Here is a 17585-nt window from a genome sequence, read left to right on the forward strand (position 1 = left end):
TAACGTTTGATATACATGTCTACTTTAGGGTAATCAGTCAGGGCAAATTATTTTATGTGCATTTTTAAACTTAATTTTAAAATTTTTCAGAAAGGTCAGAATAGACCATTGGGGTACTTATTATTATTTTATTTTTACACTGTACCTTCCCACTGTAACTGGGGCTGCATTACCGGGAAATCAGCCATGTTGTAGTGAATATTGTCACTGTTAGGACTTAGCGGGATCTGATTAGACCCATCAGCAGCCTCCTGCTACCGCCGTGCTGGGGATCATGTGGCCAGTAGAGGCAGAAGAACTGCCACCCCCTCTCTTCCATACACAGCACTCATTGAGATCTGTGTATATGAGAAGACAGAAGCCGTAAAACTCACTTTTGCTTTCTCTCCATGGTCCCCGGGAGTCTGTAAGTGACGGGTCAGTGGTGAAGGAGGACAAAGAGGGGCTAAGGAAGGCTCCATTCCATCCACCCATGTTTTATACATTCCAGCTTTAGTCCAGAGAAGTCGATGAAGAGCAGTATGCACAGACTAGGGTCATTCCCTGCTTGTGAGCGTTTGTGTGATGGGTCTTACATGTAGATTTTTGGCTTTACATTATAACAGAGCTCTCTTTTTTTCTTAGGTAAGTAAAGCTTCTTGCATTCTCACAACACAAACCTTATTGAGATTGCTAAAGTCCAAAGAGGCAGCAGCTGCGGTGGATGTGAAAACCTGGCCAACCATCATAGAAACAGGTGACTCCTCACTAAAACCTTACTAACCTTCACATTGGGACACACAAAACAAAGCCATTTACTTGGTGTGTATATAGTCTCTTATTAGAAGTGTCTTTTCTTCCTAATCGGATACGGGCAGGACAGTGGGCATCTGGTCACCCACTAGGTCCCACCCATGTGGTTGATGAGCTGAATCTTGTCCAGATATATTTCACTGTATACAGATTGGGTCCGATTTACTAATCTTATAGATGGTAAAAGCTTAGACAGGTTGTCTAGACCTGCCCCAGATCACAGGGGCCCAGGCTGGATGATAGATCTGGTGCAGAGATGGACACTTTTCTCTGACTCTGTACCAACTATTGGTTGGCTTAGGCTTCATTCACACGAACGTATTTTGTTTCCGTGTCCGTTACGTTTTTTTTGCGGATAGGATGCGGACCCATTCATTTCAATGGGTCCGCAAAAAATGCGGACAGCACACAGTCAGTCAGTATGTCCGTTCTGTAGCCTTGCAAAAAAAATAGAACATGTCCTGTTCTTGTCCGTTTTGCGAACAAGGATAGGCATTGTTACAATGGATCCGCAAAAAAAAAAAGGATGGCATACGGATGTCATCAGGTGTTTTTTTTTTTTTTGCGGACCGCAAAACACATACGGTCGTGTGCATGTAGCCTTACTTTGAGACTGAATGTTATGCCAGAATTATAGTGCAATTTTGGCACAAAATGTCACCTCCTAGGACATGCCCCCTCTTTCGCATAGCCACAGACCATCTGGAGATTTAGAACCTTGTGCCAGTATGTGCCACTTTCTACACAGATGATAGCCACAGACACATTAGTAAATTTGTGCCATTGAGCTTAGGACCCATTGTCATGTTTCTGAAGGTGGTGGGTCTATATAGAACAAGACTTTCAGAGTTGGTGCTGCTTGCATAATACATCTGCAGACGTCATAACTTAAAGGGCACCTGCCAGCAGATTTGTACCTATGAAACTGGCTGACCTGTTACATGTGCGCTTGGCGGCTGAAGGCATCAAAAGCATAGGAAGACACCACCAATGTTATGAATACTAGCATATGGGTGCTGTCCTGCAAGTCATTAGACCACCTACGCAGTAACAGTATTCAGAAATGGGACACCAAAAATATTTGAAAATAAGTAAATTTTAGCGGACCAATTTAAAATAATTAAAAAGCATCGTGAAACAGAGGTCCCCAAGAAAATAATGGGGTACTCTCCCCTCACAGCACAGTTCATAATATGATCATAGAGGTACAAATGAAATAATTAGAATAATGGCAGGTGTATACAAGAAACAATGAAGTGAAGTAGTATAACCTGATTAAACCTAATCTCAAGAAAACATGATGTGAAATCTAATGTGCAAATATAATATAAGAAATAAAGTGCCGGTGCTAGCAGCTGTATGAATGGTATACGCAGACCTCCTCAACATGCTGCAGGGCTAAGCCCCTCGTGTATCGCCGCCATGGGTCATGTGCGGCTTCATCAGCTTGTCAGCTGAAGGCATCTGTGTCATATGTGCCCGCATTACTGGAAAAATACTTTAATACTTGCAAATAAGTCTCTGGGAGCAATGGGGGCCTTGCTTTTGCACCTTGCTGGCAGTTCTCTTCTGCACTGCTAGCCTCTTTCCTGTACTGGACCGGCGCCAGATACTGAAGTACGCAAAGCAGCGTCAGACTTTATGATCACACACTGCCTGTCCCTGTCAATCAAAGTACAGAGGGCGTGGCAGTTGCAGAGAGCGCTGAGCCTCTAGGTGTAACAGTAACGCCCCCATTGCTCTTAGAGGCTCATTTGCATATATTAAAACCTAATTTTCCCAGCAATGCGGGCACATATGAACATGGGACCAACACAGATGCCTTCAGCTGCCAAGCACACATGTAACAGGTCAGCCAGTTTCATAGGCATACATCTGCTAACATTCCCTTTAAAATTATTTTCTGATTAAAAAAAAAAACACAAAAAAGTACCGTAATCTATCAGGCCGCTCATAGGCATATGATAACAGCTATCTGAAAGTTGAATGGAGCACAGATTGGTTGCATAATAAATCTCTGCCACAGGACTGGCATCAAATGCCCTTGTTCATCCTTATGCCACCTTGACATCGGCTTTAGAACAACATGATCAGGAGATCCTACGTTTTTTCCAGTAATTGCACTGTAATAATAACATGGGGGGGGGGGGGGGGGGGGGGAATTATCATCAGGTCAGTTTTGCTGGAGTCTGTGTCCCCGTTATTTGTGCCAAATTTATCAAATGCCACAGGTTATTTCATAAGCTTGGCATATATCTTAAATATGTCTAGAGGTGTACTGCCTACCGGAGTAAGATTGTGACATTTTTGTGATTTATCAACGTCTTGAACTGGTATACACCCCATTAACTTCCCCATAACAGAAAAGCATATTTCTGAACTAAACTCTGAACTGCCCCCTATTGTGTCCATGTCCAAATATAATGTTGCTGTTGCTGGTTTGTGGGGTTTTACTTTAAGACAGTAAGGTATTCATGTATCAGGTTTATCATTTTTTGATGGGGACTTCAGACAACACCCCCCAAAAAAATAATAATAAAGTAATAAATAAGCTAGTGATGAAATATCCTATTGTAAAGTTAGAAGCAGTACGATAAAGCAGGGTGATGCCCTGTATTGTCCAGTCTGCCCGTAGCTGATGCAGTGATACATACTGGAAAGTAGAGTTGTTGCGATACCAAATTTTTGATTTGATTTCGATACCATAAAAAAGTATTGCGATACTCGATACCATTCGATACCACTGGAAAAAAAATTCCTGGCTGCCATGGTAACCGATCGGAGCCCCAGGATTACACTGCTGGGGCTCCGATCAGAAGCTGCCACTGCACCACCAATGATTTTAATACTGTGTGGGTTGAGGGGGGTGGGCGCACTGCGCCACCAATGATTTTAATACTGTGTGGGTTGAGGGGGGTGGGCGCACTGCACCACCAATGATAATTAACCCTTAATACAGGAGGCGGGTACTGGCAGCAGATCAGCAGTTAACCCCTCAAGTGCCTTCTCCCTGCGCTGCGATTGGACAGCGCTACAGCGCAGGGAGAAGGAACGCCCACTAGAGAAGCTGATGTCTCCTCTCCATTGCTCCGATAGTAATTAGCATATGGAGCAGGAGACAGTAATGGGGCACAGCGGGCGAACGGAGCGGCGCCCAGGAATAATAGTAAGTGCAGGGACATCTCTGGGCGCCGCTCTGTGTAGCCTAATACTTAACTAAGTCCGGACCCAGGAAAAGTCCTATCATTGGTGGCGCAGTGCGCCCGCCCCTCCTCCACCCCTCTCTCCGTTCATTGGTGGCAGCAGCACAGGACTGCTTCCTTCTCCCCTGTGCTGCTGAGAGAACATGAGCGCGCCAACAGCAGCGCGCTCATGTTCGGAGATACTAGACTGCGCAGCAGCGCCGCCCAGTTTTGAAAAAATGGAAATCCCGGTATCGTATCACTACCAGGACAAAAGTATCGATTGGGTATCGAAATTTCGATACCCGCAACAACTCTACTGGAGAGCAGTGCTGAGCAGCCTGAATTCTGCTCTCCTGCCCATTGTTTTGCTCCTGAGCTGTGGACATGAAGCAGAAAGTGACAATGTGGTGCTGTGTATGCTGGAGCGGGAAAACAACGCTTCTCCATATCACTTTTTGGAATGCAAACCGGATAAATTTAAATATTTGGTTGTTTTTTTTATTCCATTTTATTCATATTCCATCACTGAACATCAAGCAAACACATATTATAGCATTACTTAGGAAAATACAAAAAGAAATAAAATAATGATCAAACTTGAAATAGTCCTTAATTTGCATTTAAAGTGGACCTGCTCCATCTCTGGACATGTTTATGTTACTAAATCCTTGTATTCCCCATAAAACTGTTCTGGAGTACCGTATCTATTCTTAGAACTCTGTTCCCCTATCATTCCTCCTAGAAATGTAGGAATACATTGACAACTGGAGGTGTGTCTCTACACAGTCAGACACCCTAAAGGGGAAGGGGAGCTCTCATTTGTTCATTTCAGTATATGTTTCCAAGGGGAATAATAGAGGACTGGTACAGCTCAGAGTTTTAAGAAAAGATGATTCAACATAAAATAGACATTTCAGGAGAAGTGACAGATGCTCTTTATTCAAATGTAAAAATATATTTCACAAGAGAAATGTGATTTATTCACCTGATCAACTTTTTCTTTACTTTGGTTACAGATGACTTGCCCAGAAAGCGATTACCTCAGATATATAAACCACCTACACCGGAAATGTTGGCCTACCTTGATTTCAGTGTTAGCACCACTGGCATGCTCACAGGGGTGAAGGTACGTTCTCAGTGATCCATTGGCGTCCATTAATTGTACATACTCTGTAGTTTAGCCTCGTCCTCCTGACTATTGATGTAAATGATGACCACACCAGGACAGAAAAACAAGCGCTCCGAAGTCTGTCCTCTCTGCCTGACTTCACTAGTCCCATTCCCCTCTGCATGTGATGTCAACAATCCGCTGCATCTAAGGTACGGGCCATACAGGCACCCATACATGGCAGTGGCCATTGATAGGTCCCTGTTTGCCATAGCAACCTTTAGACATCTCACCATCACATCGCAGCAGTGGGGCAAATGGGATAAAGAGTGGCAGCCCCATCCCTCTCTCTAACCACTTACATGCCGCAGTCAGCATTGACTGCCACATTAAAGCTAGGACTACACGGCGACATGTGTTAACGCAACAATAAGTCACGCAACAAAAAGGGAACAACTACACATCGACGTATTGCACAACATTTTTTGTAATGACAGTCAATGATGACGCACTGTGACTTGCTGCGACTGCAACGCAACTGTCGCACAAAAATCCAACTTGGATGGATTTTTTGCGACTGTCGTTGCATTCACAGTATGTTGCATGTCACAGTGCGACACCATTATAAAAAAATGTCTTGCGACTTTTCAGCGACACACGTCGCCATCTAGCCCTAGCCCTAAGGGGCAACATGATCTGTTTAGGCGTTATCTCCAATTCCAGACATTAAAGCAAGCAGTGATGGCAGGTGACACAGGGACACAGCACCTTTCTGTTATGGTGCTGAGCGTTACCTACTCAAGTGCAGAGACTAAAAATATGGTGCTGAGCAGAAAGAGGTGAAAAGAGCACTGACGTTTCCACAAGCATTGCAAAAATTAACCTGTCTAATAGATCTTATTAGAGAAACTGCCTCTTTTTGCCCTTTTCAGCCACTTCATCTCTTTCCCCTCTCCCCTCAAATCAGTCCTGAAATCCATCTTGAGAGACCTTAAGAATTATCAGTTCACTGAGGGATCTGGTTACATGCTTCCCATAGAAGCCTATGGAGAAGGCAGAAGAGGAGGAATGAGCTGCTGGAGTGAAACAGAGATACAAACACTCAGATATGCTTCTAGCGGCTCTAGTAATTTTCCTATCTCACCCCAGTGCTGTATTCACATCTAGACTGTTAAAGGGGTAGTGCAGCCAATACATATTGATGACCTATCCTGACACCCACGCCGATCAGCTGTTTGAAGAGGAGATGGAGCTTGTATGAGCACTGCTTCCTCTACTAGATTACACTGCGCTTAGTCTCGCTTGCAGCGGCCGCACAGTGTAATTACAAGTGCTCGTCCTATTCAAGTGATTGGAACAAGCCCTTGTAATTACACTGCGTCGGCGAGACTTCCCAGATGACGCACAGTGTATTATAAAAGAGGAAGTAGCACAAGCACCACCTCCTCTTCAAAAAGCTGATCTGCGGGGGGCTGATCAGATATTGATTGCATCCTGAGGATAGGTCATCAGCATGTACTGGCTGCTCAACCCCTTTAAATACTGCTGTACAATGTCCTCCATTCTGGGCTCTGGTTAAAATAAGACGTACACTACATTTTGTGGTATTTTTTGTTATTCATGTGACTTTAAGTAGAGGAAAATCTTCCAATAATTTCCTATTTCCACTGGATACGGCAGTGTTATGAATTTAAATCTCTCTCCTATTGCAGATGTCCCATGGATCTGTAAATGCACTTTGCCGGGCGATAAAATTACAGTGTGAGCTGTACTCTACACGCCAGATTGCCATATGTCTAGATCCTTACTGTGGACTTGGTTTTGTACTTTGGTGCCTTTGCAGGTTAGTTTATAGAAAGCTTTAGAAATGTTCTATCTGGGTTTTGTATTAATATGTCATGTAGGTACACAAGGTAATATAACAGCACGGTGGCTCGGGGGTTAGCACTGTTAGGGTCCTGGATTTGAATCTGACCAAGAGCCACATCTGCATTTAGTGTATATTTTTTCCCTGTGTTCAAGTGGGGTTTCCCCCTCACCCCCAAAACAGGCTGATAGGTTAATTGGAGTCCAACGAAATTGTCCCTAGGGTGTTCATTCCTTTCTGCAAATGGATGTACTATCAAAGGGGTTATCCAAGAAATAACATTGATGACCTATCCACAGAATAGGTCATCAATATCACTTTGGCGGGGGTGCTAATCAACTGTTTCGGGAAGCTGCAGAGCACTCTGGTGCTTACCAAGCACAGCTCTGTACATCGAATAGAGACTGTGCTTGGTTTTGCAACTCAGACCCATTGACTTGAAGCTTACCTCCAAAATGAACCAGGGGGGCTACCAGATGTGTATCTAAAACAAGAGTCGTGCGAACCCTACTGTCTACGGGGCTCCAGAGCAGATGGATGGTCACTGCACATCAGCAGAAAAAGCTTCATTTATTGTAGAAGTATCGAAATTGGATCTCCGTTGCTTGGCAAAGGGTTGCCTTCTCAAGTTACATTTTGTGCTTTATCAAACGGATGGGCATTGGCGTGTCAGGAGAGAACCATCAGAGAACAAACACCCTGCAACCATTGTTGGAAGAGCACAAGCTGGTGGTGGTAGCATTACGGTCTGGGGAATGTTTTTGTGGCATTCTCTGGGCCCACTAATCCACGTGGAAGGCACTCAACTGATTTGGGCATGAATCCATCCTTGCAGATCACGTAAATAAATACATACTACCCTTGTCTTCCCTGGGGAGGATGGGATCTTCCAGCAAGAAAATGCAACCTGTCACACAGCTGGAAATGTCCAACATTGGTTGGAAGAGCATGACCAACACTTCCAAGTACTACCCTGGACCCGTAACTCCCCAGACTTAAACCCAGTTGACCATCTGTGGGACCACCTCAATCATGATGTTCGCTCTATGGATCCTCCCTACGAACCCTCCAGCATCTGTGGGATGCACTGCAGTTAGCATGGCTCTAGATACCTGTGACAACCTACCAGGACCTTATTAAGTCACTCCCTGCCCGTCCAGATGAGTCTTAATAAATTAGGCACATTTCTGGCAGTCCGTGCGCCATGAAATTCAAGTCTATGCTAGCTCAGGTCAGGCGTAGTTTTGAGCTAAGTTATAGTAGATCCGGTGGGCTATGAGTCTTTCCCTCCCGCTAAGCCTGCCCTCTTTTCTTGCCACTTTAGAAAAGTGTCTAAAAGCTTAAAAAGGAGCAAATTATGGTGCAAATATGCTGTGCACCATAATTTAAAACTTTTTGTTATGCCACAGTAGTGGCTAAATAGCTTTGATAAATACCCCTCACCAATCAAAACTTTGATATGTGACTAAAAGATACTCTGAAATGCAGTTACTCGTTAATGAAAGTTAATAAATTACATATACCCCAAAATGATGGTGGCAATAAGAACTACCAAAACAAGCCATCCTACAGCCCCATTGGGATGGATTCTGATAAGAATTTTGACGATCTCTGTATAGTGCTGTAGAATATAAAAGGAACAGAAATACATAAATGTGTTTCCCAATACTTTAATATTGATGATCTATCCTTTGGATTCACTTCAATGGGGCTGAGCTGCGCCTAGTCCATGTGACTGATGAACGTAACATCCCATGGCCTAGGCAAAGCTGCAGGAAGGCCACAGAGCGCCGGTGCCTGCTCAAGCATCTGGTCGGTGGGGGTCCCGGGTGTCAGACCCCCACCGATCAGATTCGGATGACCTATCCAGAGGATAGGTCATCAGTTAAAACATCTTAGAAAACCCCTTTAAAGTCCACCACTGGATACGTAGAATAAAGACACGTGAGTTCATCTTCCCTTAGATCTGCCTTGGTTCAGTTGGAGGGGAAAAGTAGTTTTGGCTTATGAACAGTTGTATGAATTACCGTAATAAAGCCCCCATCCTAAAGGGATCATAAAATGATTTACTTTATACTCAGCTGTTGCTCTCCTGACCCTTCTATGTACAGTCTTCTAGTAATGGGAAGCATTACTGTTATAATAGTGATATAATATTCTCTCCTTTCTGTCCATTTCTTTTTGCTTACAGTGTTTACTCTGGTCACCAGTCTATATTAATTCCTCCTATGGAGTTGGAATCCAACTTATTCCTTTGGCTGTCTGCTGTAAGTCAGTACAAGATTAGAGACACATTCTGTTCCTATTCTGTAATGGAAATGTGCTCAAAAGGCCTTGGGAACCAGATTGAGGTGCTGAAGGTAAGATATAACCAAAGGAAGCAAATTGTTAGGGCCTCTTATTTTTGCATTATCTTCGGGCTATATTACACCTGCAGATAGTCGGCCACATCGTCGCTAAAAAGCGTCTGTAGGAACGCTCATTAGCCTGTGTAAAAGTGCCACCGATTACGTTAAATCCAAGCACACCACTGTTTTTCTTGTGAAATTCCCAATAAGTTTGATGTGTCACATGACCCTCTTCCTATTGAAAAAACAAAAGTTGGATTCAAAATGGCCGACTTCAAAATGGCCACCATGGTCAAGACCCATCTTAAAAAGTTTCCCCCCTCACATATACTAATGTGCCACAAACAGGAAGTTAATATCACCAACCATTCCCATTTTATTAAGGTGTATCCATATAAATGGCCCACCCTGTAGAATGGCTAATAGGTGTCTGATCTAGTTACAGCCCAGATATGTCCTTATGATAAACTTTCAGCTATCTCGCATTCTCTTCTACAGACAAGAGGAATAAATCTGTCTTATGTACGGACTTGTGTTGCGGTGGCAGAAGAACGTCCAAGAGTTGCTCTCACGTATTCCTTTTCAAAACTTTTCAAAGACCTTGGTCTGTCTCCACGTGCTGTCAGTACTACCTTTGGATCAAGAGTCAATACTGCAATATGTTTACAGGTAAAAAAAAAACGCAGGGACTTAAAGGGGTACCTCCAACACTGATGGTGGGAGAGCGGATGATTCCATTGCGACTGTCATTGATGTTTTGGTTTTTGCATGGAAAGTCATTATATGTAACCAAAGCATACTTTTAATACACTTAAAGGGTTTGTGCCATTACAACAACTTGATAGGGCATAAGTGTCTGATCAGCGGGGGTCTGACTGTTGGGGGCCCCCCAACAAATGAGAACGGGGGGCCTATATACTGCTGAAGATGGCCGAGCGCTTGCACTCTGTTGTCTCCTGCGGTCCCGGAGAGTTGAATGGAGCGGTGGACATGCAGGCGTGTCTCCTGCTCCTCTCAAACAGGGGAACACCTACTTGTGTTCTCGAGCCCCAAGGGATAAGTTGTTGTGATGTGACAACCCCTTAATAACCTCTTAGGAAATGTGCCTCATTGTGTAAATTGAAGTTACTAATCTATACTTAACATACGAGTGCTCTGTGTGGTTTATTAGCACCACTAAAATGCCTCCCCATATGCCTGAGTCCCTCACACAGGTTGTACTTACCTGGCTCCCCAGCACTCGCACCGCTTCTGATGCCCGCGCGGCCTCCCTAGCATGACCCGGGTGCCGGGCAGCCAGGTAAGTATGACCTGTGTGAGAAGCCCGGGTGTATGGGGAGGCATTTTAAGGTTTGGATAACCCCTTTAACTTGCAGGCTGTTTTATTCCTGTAGAAGGACTCTTGAATTACTGCGGCCCTGTACTTCCTCCCTGCTGAGAGAGAGCAAAACATAAAGCTAAAATAAGTATCCTATTCAAACAAGGCTAGTTAATAAAATCCTATTACTGCATCATCTGCACTGATTCAAGTATGCAGTGCCTGTAATGTGAGCTTAGTAGACTTGTAGAAACAGTGACCAGTGATCGGGCTGCAGCTCTACTTTATCAATAACATGGCCGACTAGGATGAGAGCTTCTTGTCAGTAAATTAGAAAGGAGAAGAACTCTGCAGCACAAGCAGCTGAGATTTTCAGGGAAAGGCTTTACATAAGTACTGTGCATCATGATCTAACAGTACTGTAATGTTTTTATTTTTATAATTTACACATTCCAAACGTAGCTGTGTGCACTTTGTGTCTTTATTCCATGTCGAGGAAAAGCGATCTTCTGTGGGGCAATGCTGTTAGTTATATAGGTGAAAATCAGTTGACGGACTCCCTTTAAAAAAACAGAATACATGTTATTAGTTAGTAATATTTCAAGTATTTTACAGGATGTTTTATTCATAATGTACTACATCTGTGCAGAGAAAACATCTTATATTTATTTATGTTGTTTTTAATTTATTTTCCAGGGAACCTCAGGGCCGGATCCTACAACAGTGTATGTGGATCTCAAATCCCTTCGGCATGACAGGTATTCTGTTTCATAACATTACTGAAATGTCTATAGTTGCCATATACATATAGGTTTGGTGAGAGGTTGAAGAAAAATAAACTAGCAGATAAATATTTAAAGGGGTTGTCCCACCAAAAAAAAATACATGTACCCCACTATCTCTGGCGTAGAGTTGAATGGTGTGGCAGTGGACATGCTGGGATTCCAGTCATAATTATTGTTCCTAGGAAAACCCCTTAAGGTAGGTATAATTCTAGTGACCATGATGTAAGTTTTGTTAAGTTTTATACAGAACAAAAGGAGACAACATACATCAAGATGAGTGAAGATTGTACAATAATCTTCCATTCAGAAGTCATCAAAATCAGTACAAATGAGGTTTTATGCTATCTCCAAAACACCCCATTCTCCTACCACCCCCCCCCCCCCCCCCCCCCGCCCCCAACTCTTTTCCCTACCTCCCTCCCCTCCCATCTGGTGCAGTTTAGTATACAAGGCTAGGATCACAATTCATCTGTAAATACAATGAAACTACGTATGCATATATCCCCCGGACTACCTCAGTAGTTTACATTGAAGTAGTGGCTAGATCACACCATATAGCCTGATGAGACATAGGTTATTGCGAATTAATTTTTTTCATATTCAGGTCAATCACCTCCCTATCTTAGAGTATTCCTGACTACCCTATATACCCAGCTGGAAGACTAACAGAGGGTAGTATCAAAGTCAGATCAGACCACCTTCAGCTGACCCAATCTGCCCTTCAGGTCTTCTAGCAGATACCAAGCTGTTAACTTAAAGGGACCCATTATTTGTCTATACTCTGAATTCGGGACATACTCCAGCAAAAATAATTTCCATGTACGGTAAAGATGCTTTCCCAATGATTCTTTTTGCTTTAGCGCTTCTAACCACTCTAGGTGAAATAAACGGTGCATTTGGGCAATCACCATATCCTGAGTTGGGATCTCTGGCGAGATCCATAATTGCAGCAGGCTCCTCTTGGCCACCATAATCAATCTATGTCCCACCTGAGGCAAAACGGGTAGATCAGCCCTCCTCTCTACTGACCGTTGGCTAACAGTCTCAATCTCCATCTCTTTGTCAGAATGTGATATTGCCAGTGACGGTGTAATGTCGCTGCAGTATTTACTAATCTTGCCTAGTAGCTGGTTGATCTCCCCCAAAACCTGCCCAGCTTCGAGCATTGCCACAGGCCATGATATAAGTCGGTCTTGGGAGTTGAGCATTTTGGGCACGCTGTCAGTCTCCCAGTATTGGACGGGGATTTAGGCAAGTCGAACCCATAAATGGCATGGTGCAATATTTTTACGTGGGTCTCCCTCCACTTTTTATTTATAATGGCCTTGCGCATGGCTGAGAGCCCTGCCCATACCTGGTCATGTATCTCCACTATACCCAATTTTTGGCCCCACTTTTTGAAGATCCCTTTAGGGTCCTTGGTATTCCACCTATCTCTCAACACATGGTGTAGCATAGACAAGGATCTTTTTGTTTTAATGCTCAAGAATGAATCAAAATCATTAGGAAACCATTCCTTGGTCAAGTCCCTAGCTAAACATCTGCAATAGTTCCTAACCTGGGTATATTGCAGATATGATGAGATGCCCCAGTTTATCTTTTAGTTCTTGCAGTGTCGCCCATCTACTTTCCGTCCCATGGAAAAGATCGCCTACTTTATTAACCCCCTTGAGAGTCCAATCCTTGAAGAGTGCGCTACTTCTACCTGGCATAAAAGAGGGATTACCCCGAAGGGGAAGATGCTTGGAAATTTGGTAAGGGAGATGAAAGTGATTTCTGAGGACCTTCCAGGCTATAGTGGTATCTCTTACTACAAGAGAGCATTTGATCGGCGCGGGCAGAATGGATCTCTTAGTATGTAGTAGGGCCACCAGGTCCCAGAGTCGCACCAACTGCCGTTCAAGAAGCAGGTTTGAGTAAAACGACGTCCCATTGACCCAATCCAGGATATGCCTACTGATACAGGTCAGGTTATAGCCTCTAATATTCGGGAAATTAAAGCCACCCATTTCCCGTCTGAATTTTAGTTTGTCTAACGAGATGCTGCTTTCCAATATTTTAACATCCGCATGCCGGAGAAGGAGTGGGATCGTCTGGAGAGGGTAAAGAAGTTTGGACATGCTCATCATTTTGACAAGATGACACCCGCCCGCTAAAGATAATGGGAGTCCCTGCCATCTATCCAGCTCATTTATGATTTTGGTGATAAGTGGGGGGAAATTCAGGCGGTACAGTGAATGTGGTTCTCTGCCTATTTTTATTCCTAGATATGTAATGTAACTCTGAGCCCTAGCAATGCCCAAGTGAAGGGGCAGATGAAACCTTCCTTCGCCTTTCCGGGCCAAGGTCAATAGCTCACATTTTGATGCATTTATTTTATAACCCGAGTACATCCCGAAAAGGGCCAGAGCTTGCATTATTCGCTCAATGTGTTCCTGTGGCTTGGCTAAAAACAACACTACATCGTCTGCGAATAGTGTGACTTTCAATTGCTTGTTTCCAATCCCTATCCCTTCATAAAGGTCTGAGTGGCATAAGTACCTGGCTAGTGGTTCGAGAGAAAGGTTGAACAAAAGGGGCGAAAGTGTGCAACCTTGACGGGTCCCCTTCTGGAGTCTGAAGGGTCGAGATAGAAATCCCTGTGTATAAACCATTGCACTGGGATGTTTATATAGCTGCGATAAATAGTCTCTAAATGCCGCTGAGAAGCCCATCTTGTCCAAGACTGCCTCCAGCCATGCCCACCGAACATTGTCAAATGCTTTCTCGGCATCTAGAGTGAGCACGGCTGGAGTCTCTCCCACCCTAGGCTGGTGATACACCCTGTCCAACACCGTTAGTACCGTGTGGATATTCGTTACCGCTGAACGTTCCTGCACAAACCCGACCTGTTCCTTCCCGATCAGGGAAGGTAATATGAACGCTAGACGGTCCGCCATAATCTTTGAAATGATCTTAGTGTGCACATTAATGAGCGAAATGGGCCTATAAGAACCTGGTGAGAGGGGGTCTTTTCCGGGTTTGGGCAATAATTTGATGTACGTGACATTCTCGTTATCTGGGGATGCAGTACCTTTTAGCACTTTGTTATACAGTTTTAGCAAAACTGGGGAGACTAGACATATCAGGGCCTTGTAATATTCCCCGGTAATGCCAAGCTTTTTAATGACTGATTGAAGCTCTTCTAAACTGACCTCACCATTGAGACTTTGTATTTGTTCTGAGTTAAGTCGGGGTAATTTGACCCTGTCTAAGAGAGTAACCGCTAGATCTTGTTTCGTATCATCTCGATATAGCTGCTCGTAATAGTCTCCTACTATTGAGTTGATGATGGCTGGGTTAGTAGCGACTCCTCCTTTCGCCTCTCTCATCCCTAAGATTGACTGGGGAGCTCTTCTACCTCTTGCAAGATTAGCCATAAGGCGGCCCGACATGTTCCCGAATTTATGCAGGGTCGCTGTGATGTTTGTGCTATGCAATAACTCCCTATCCTTTTCGTTGGCCTCAAAGGCTCCCCTAGCTGTCACCCATTTCTGCTTATTCTTGGCAGTGGGAGATTGAATATAAGCTTGATATGTTTGCCTGACCAACAAACTGGTCTGCTCCAGACGTACTTGGGCTTGCTTTTTCATTCCGAAGACGTAGCTCATAATCTTTCCCCTAATGACTACTTTGGAGGTATTCTAGAGCAGCTCAGGTGAATCTTCATGTTCCTGATTGTCTCCTTTGAATTCTTCCCACCACCCTATCAACTTATTAACAAAGTCTTCGCTGGCTACTAAATATGAGGGGAACCGCCATAGATAATCCGATCCTCTGGGATACGCGTCCCTCAACTGGATCCAGACTGGGAGTGATCCGATATCACCATGTCGCCAATAGATGCCATTTCCACCTTTCCCATCAAGTGGGAGCTAACCAGGATATAATCAAGTCGCGACCATGAGGTTTTTTTAATGTGAATAAAAGGTGTAGCTTCTTTTGTCAGGATGCATTTGGCGCCATGGATCCACCAGGACCACTCCCTCCATCAACCTGCCCATGACTCTGTCCTGTGGGTTAGAACTCGTCGGCAGGGGTTTACCTTGCTTTCTATCCTCCGCTGCCATCACTACAGAATTGAAATCTCCCACTATTATTTTGTTCAGACAGGGATCAGTCAGTAATTGTACTTCTAGGTTATTAAAGAAACCAGCATTATTAGTATTAGGGCCATAAATGCTGTAAACACTATATTGAGTGTCTTGAACTGATAGCAGGATCTGGACCCAACGGCCTCTAGTATCAGATGACGACCCCAGGACCTGGCAGCTCAGGTTCTTGTTCAATAAGATTAAGACACCCGCTTTCTTGTCAATCGATGCCGACCCATGAACCTCTCTAACCCACAATTTGTTCATTCTTTCAAAATCCTCCATTGCTAGATGTGTCTCCTGAAGAAGCGCAATGTCAGGATTAGCTCTCTTTAGGTGACGTAGCACGATCCATCTTTTGTGGGGAGACCTCAAGCCCTTTGCGTTCCATGAAATAACCCTCATGTTTCAGTACCTATCAATCGCCCAGTAATAGATTAAGCAAGATCCACACCACCTTTGTGATTTTGGGAGGACAGTAAAAAAGAGAAGAATAGAGAAAAAAAAAAGAAAACAGTCCCGAACACAACAATGTAACCTACCCCTTCCTTCCCCTCAGTAATCAGAACAGTAACACTTCAAAGGTAAATGTCAACCACGACGACTACTAGCCCCCTTACCCCTAATTCTACCTTGTTTTAGGCTTATCACTTCCTTTTTTGCAAAGACCCCTCCGCCTCTACCTTCTACACATTTACTAATTTATTTTACTTTTGCTGCCGCTGATATCCTTAAGTCAGCGGCAAGTGTGATGCAGGTAAATACATACTAACTTTTATATTAACACCAACCGTGATAATTAATCGCTTAATCGGTCATAAGATCTTCCCATAAAGAAAAAGAGAAGGACAATGAGTAGCATTAAACATGGAAAAGCTAACGTCCTTAGCTGACATGAGGCATACGGCCCCTACCGGGCAGCTTCTCCCAGCCCCTGTGACCTTGTTCCCTCTGAGGTAGGTGCTTCCATTCCGGGCTTCTGGCTCTCTCCCTCATCGGGGATTTGGCAGATCTGTGGTCTCCCGAGTCCCGTGAACCCTCAGTTTCTAGTAGCGAATGCGACGATTCTGCAGCTATTGATGGGTCTCGGAATGAGGTAATTGTTCCATCTGGAAGGGTCACTTTCAATGTGGCCGGATACTGCAGTTGAAACCTGATTTGCTGTCGGAATAGAGTCGAGCATATGGCGCTAAACTCCCTCCTTTGTCTTGTGACTTGGGCTGAATAATCTGCAAAGAGTAGGATGACATGCCCTCTGATTTTCAAGAGCTCTTTCCGGGCTCTGAAGGCCCTGAGTATGGATTCCTTGTCACTAAAGTCCAAGTAACACATGATAACTTGACGGGGTCTCGGTATCGGGTCCTTACCACCCCTAGCAAGTGAACGTTGTAAATCTAACGCCGGGCCAACACGGTGAGCCCTTTCTACTTTGTGCCCGCCATCTAGCCCCAGGGCCATCGGTAGTTCCCTCTTGCAGATGTCCTTGAGCCTAAGAGCCTCAGGTTATTCCGTCTGGAGCGATTCTCCAAGTCCTCCAGACGGTCCTTCAATATGATGTTATGCTTTTGTAGCTCCTGAATAGCCATACCGTTCTTAGAATTCTCCTCCTCCATCGAGGCGAGCCACTGTCCAAGTTCTTCTAGACGCGTGTCATGCTGCGCTACCGCTTCATGCAGTTGTTGTAGGGACTGTGTCAGCGTTTTAGAGAGTGTCATCTTTAATATCAGGTGTCAAGTGCCTGGCCACTTTCTATGGCTAGAGTTTTGTAGTTTATTTTGGCCATCTCAGGTTGACTTTCCGTCTGAGTAACAGGCAAGGCATCAATGTCAGGTATCTATGGCACTGTTCGGGGATGCCGGCGCGAATCAGCCATCTTGCTCAGCATGGTGTTGTCGGCCTGTGAAGCGCCGCTTCGTACCTGCTTGTTGCCGCTTCGGAGTAAGTATCTGTCCATGGACCCCAGGACAGAATGTTCTGAGGAGTTTAGGGTTATCAAAGCTACCCTTCTGTGCTGATTTATTTAATCCGGAGCGCGATCTTGGTGAGGGA

The 17585-nt window shown here is 44.4% G+C and overlaps 1 protein-coding gene across 3 annotated transcripts in view; it reads left to right on the forward strand.

Moving 5' to 3' along the window:
* Window positions 1-17585, forward strand: part of DIP2B (disco interacting protein 2 homolog B) — a 213420-nt gene that overhangs the window by 186232 nt on the left and 9603 nt on the right. For all 3 annotated transcript variants that reach the window (XM_040425899.1, XM_040425901.1, XM_040425902.1), the window contains 6 exons: window positions 625-736; window positions 4994-5103; window positions 6798-6928; window positions 9144-9312; window positions 9799-9969; window positions 11315-11376. In XM_040425899.1, the coding sequence (XP_040281833.1) occupies window positions 625-736; window positions 4994-5103; window positions 6798-6928; window positions 9144-9312; window positions 9799-9969; window positions 11315-11376 (755 nt within the window). The remainder of the gene's footprint in view (window positions 1-624; window positions 737-4993; window positions 5104-6797; window positions 6929-9143; window positions 9313-9798; window positions 9970-11314; window positions 11377-17585) is intronic.

This window comes from Bufo bufo, chromosome 3 (assembly GCF_905171765.1).
Source record: "Bufo bufo chromosome 3, aBufBuf1.1, whole genome shotgun sequence".
In the NCBI taxonomy this organism is placed as follows: domain Eukaryota; kingdom Metazoa; phylum Chordata; class Amphibia; order Anura; family Bufonidae; genus Bufo; species Bufo bufo.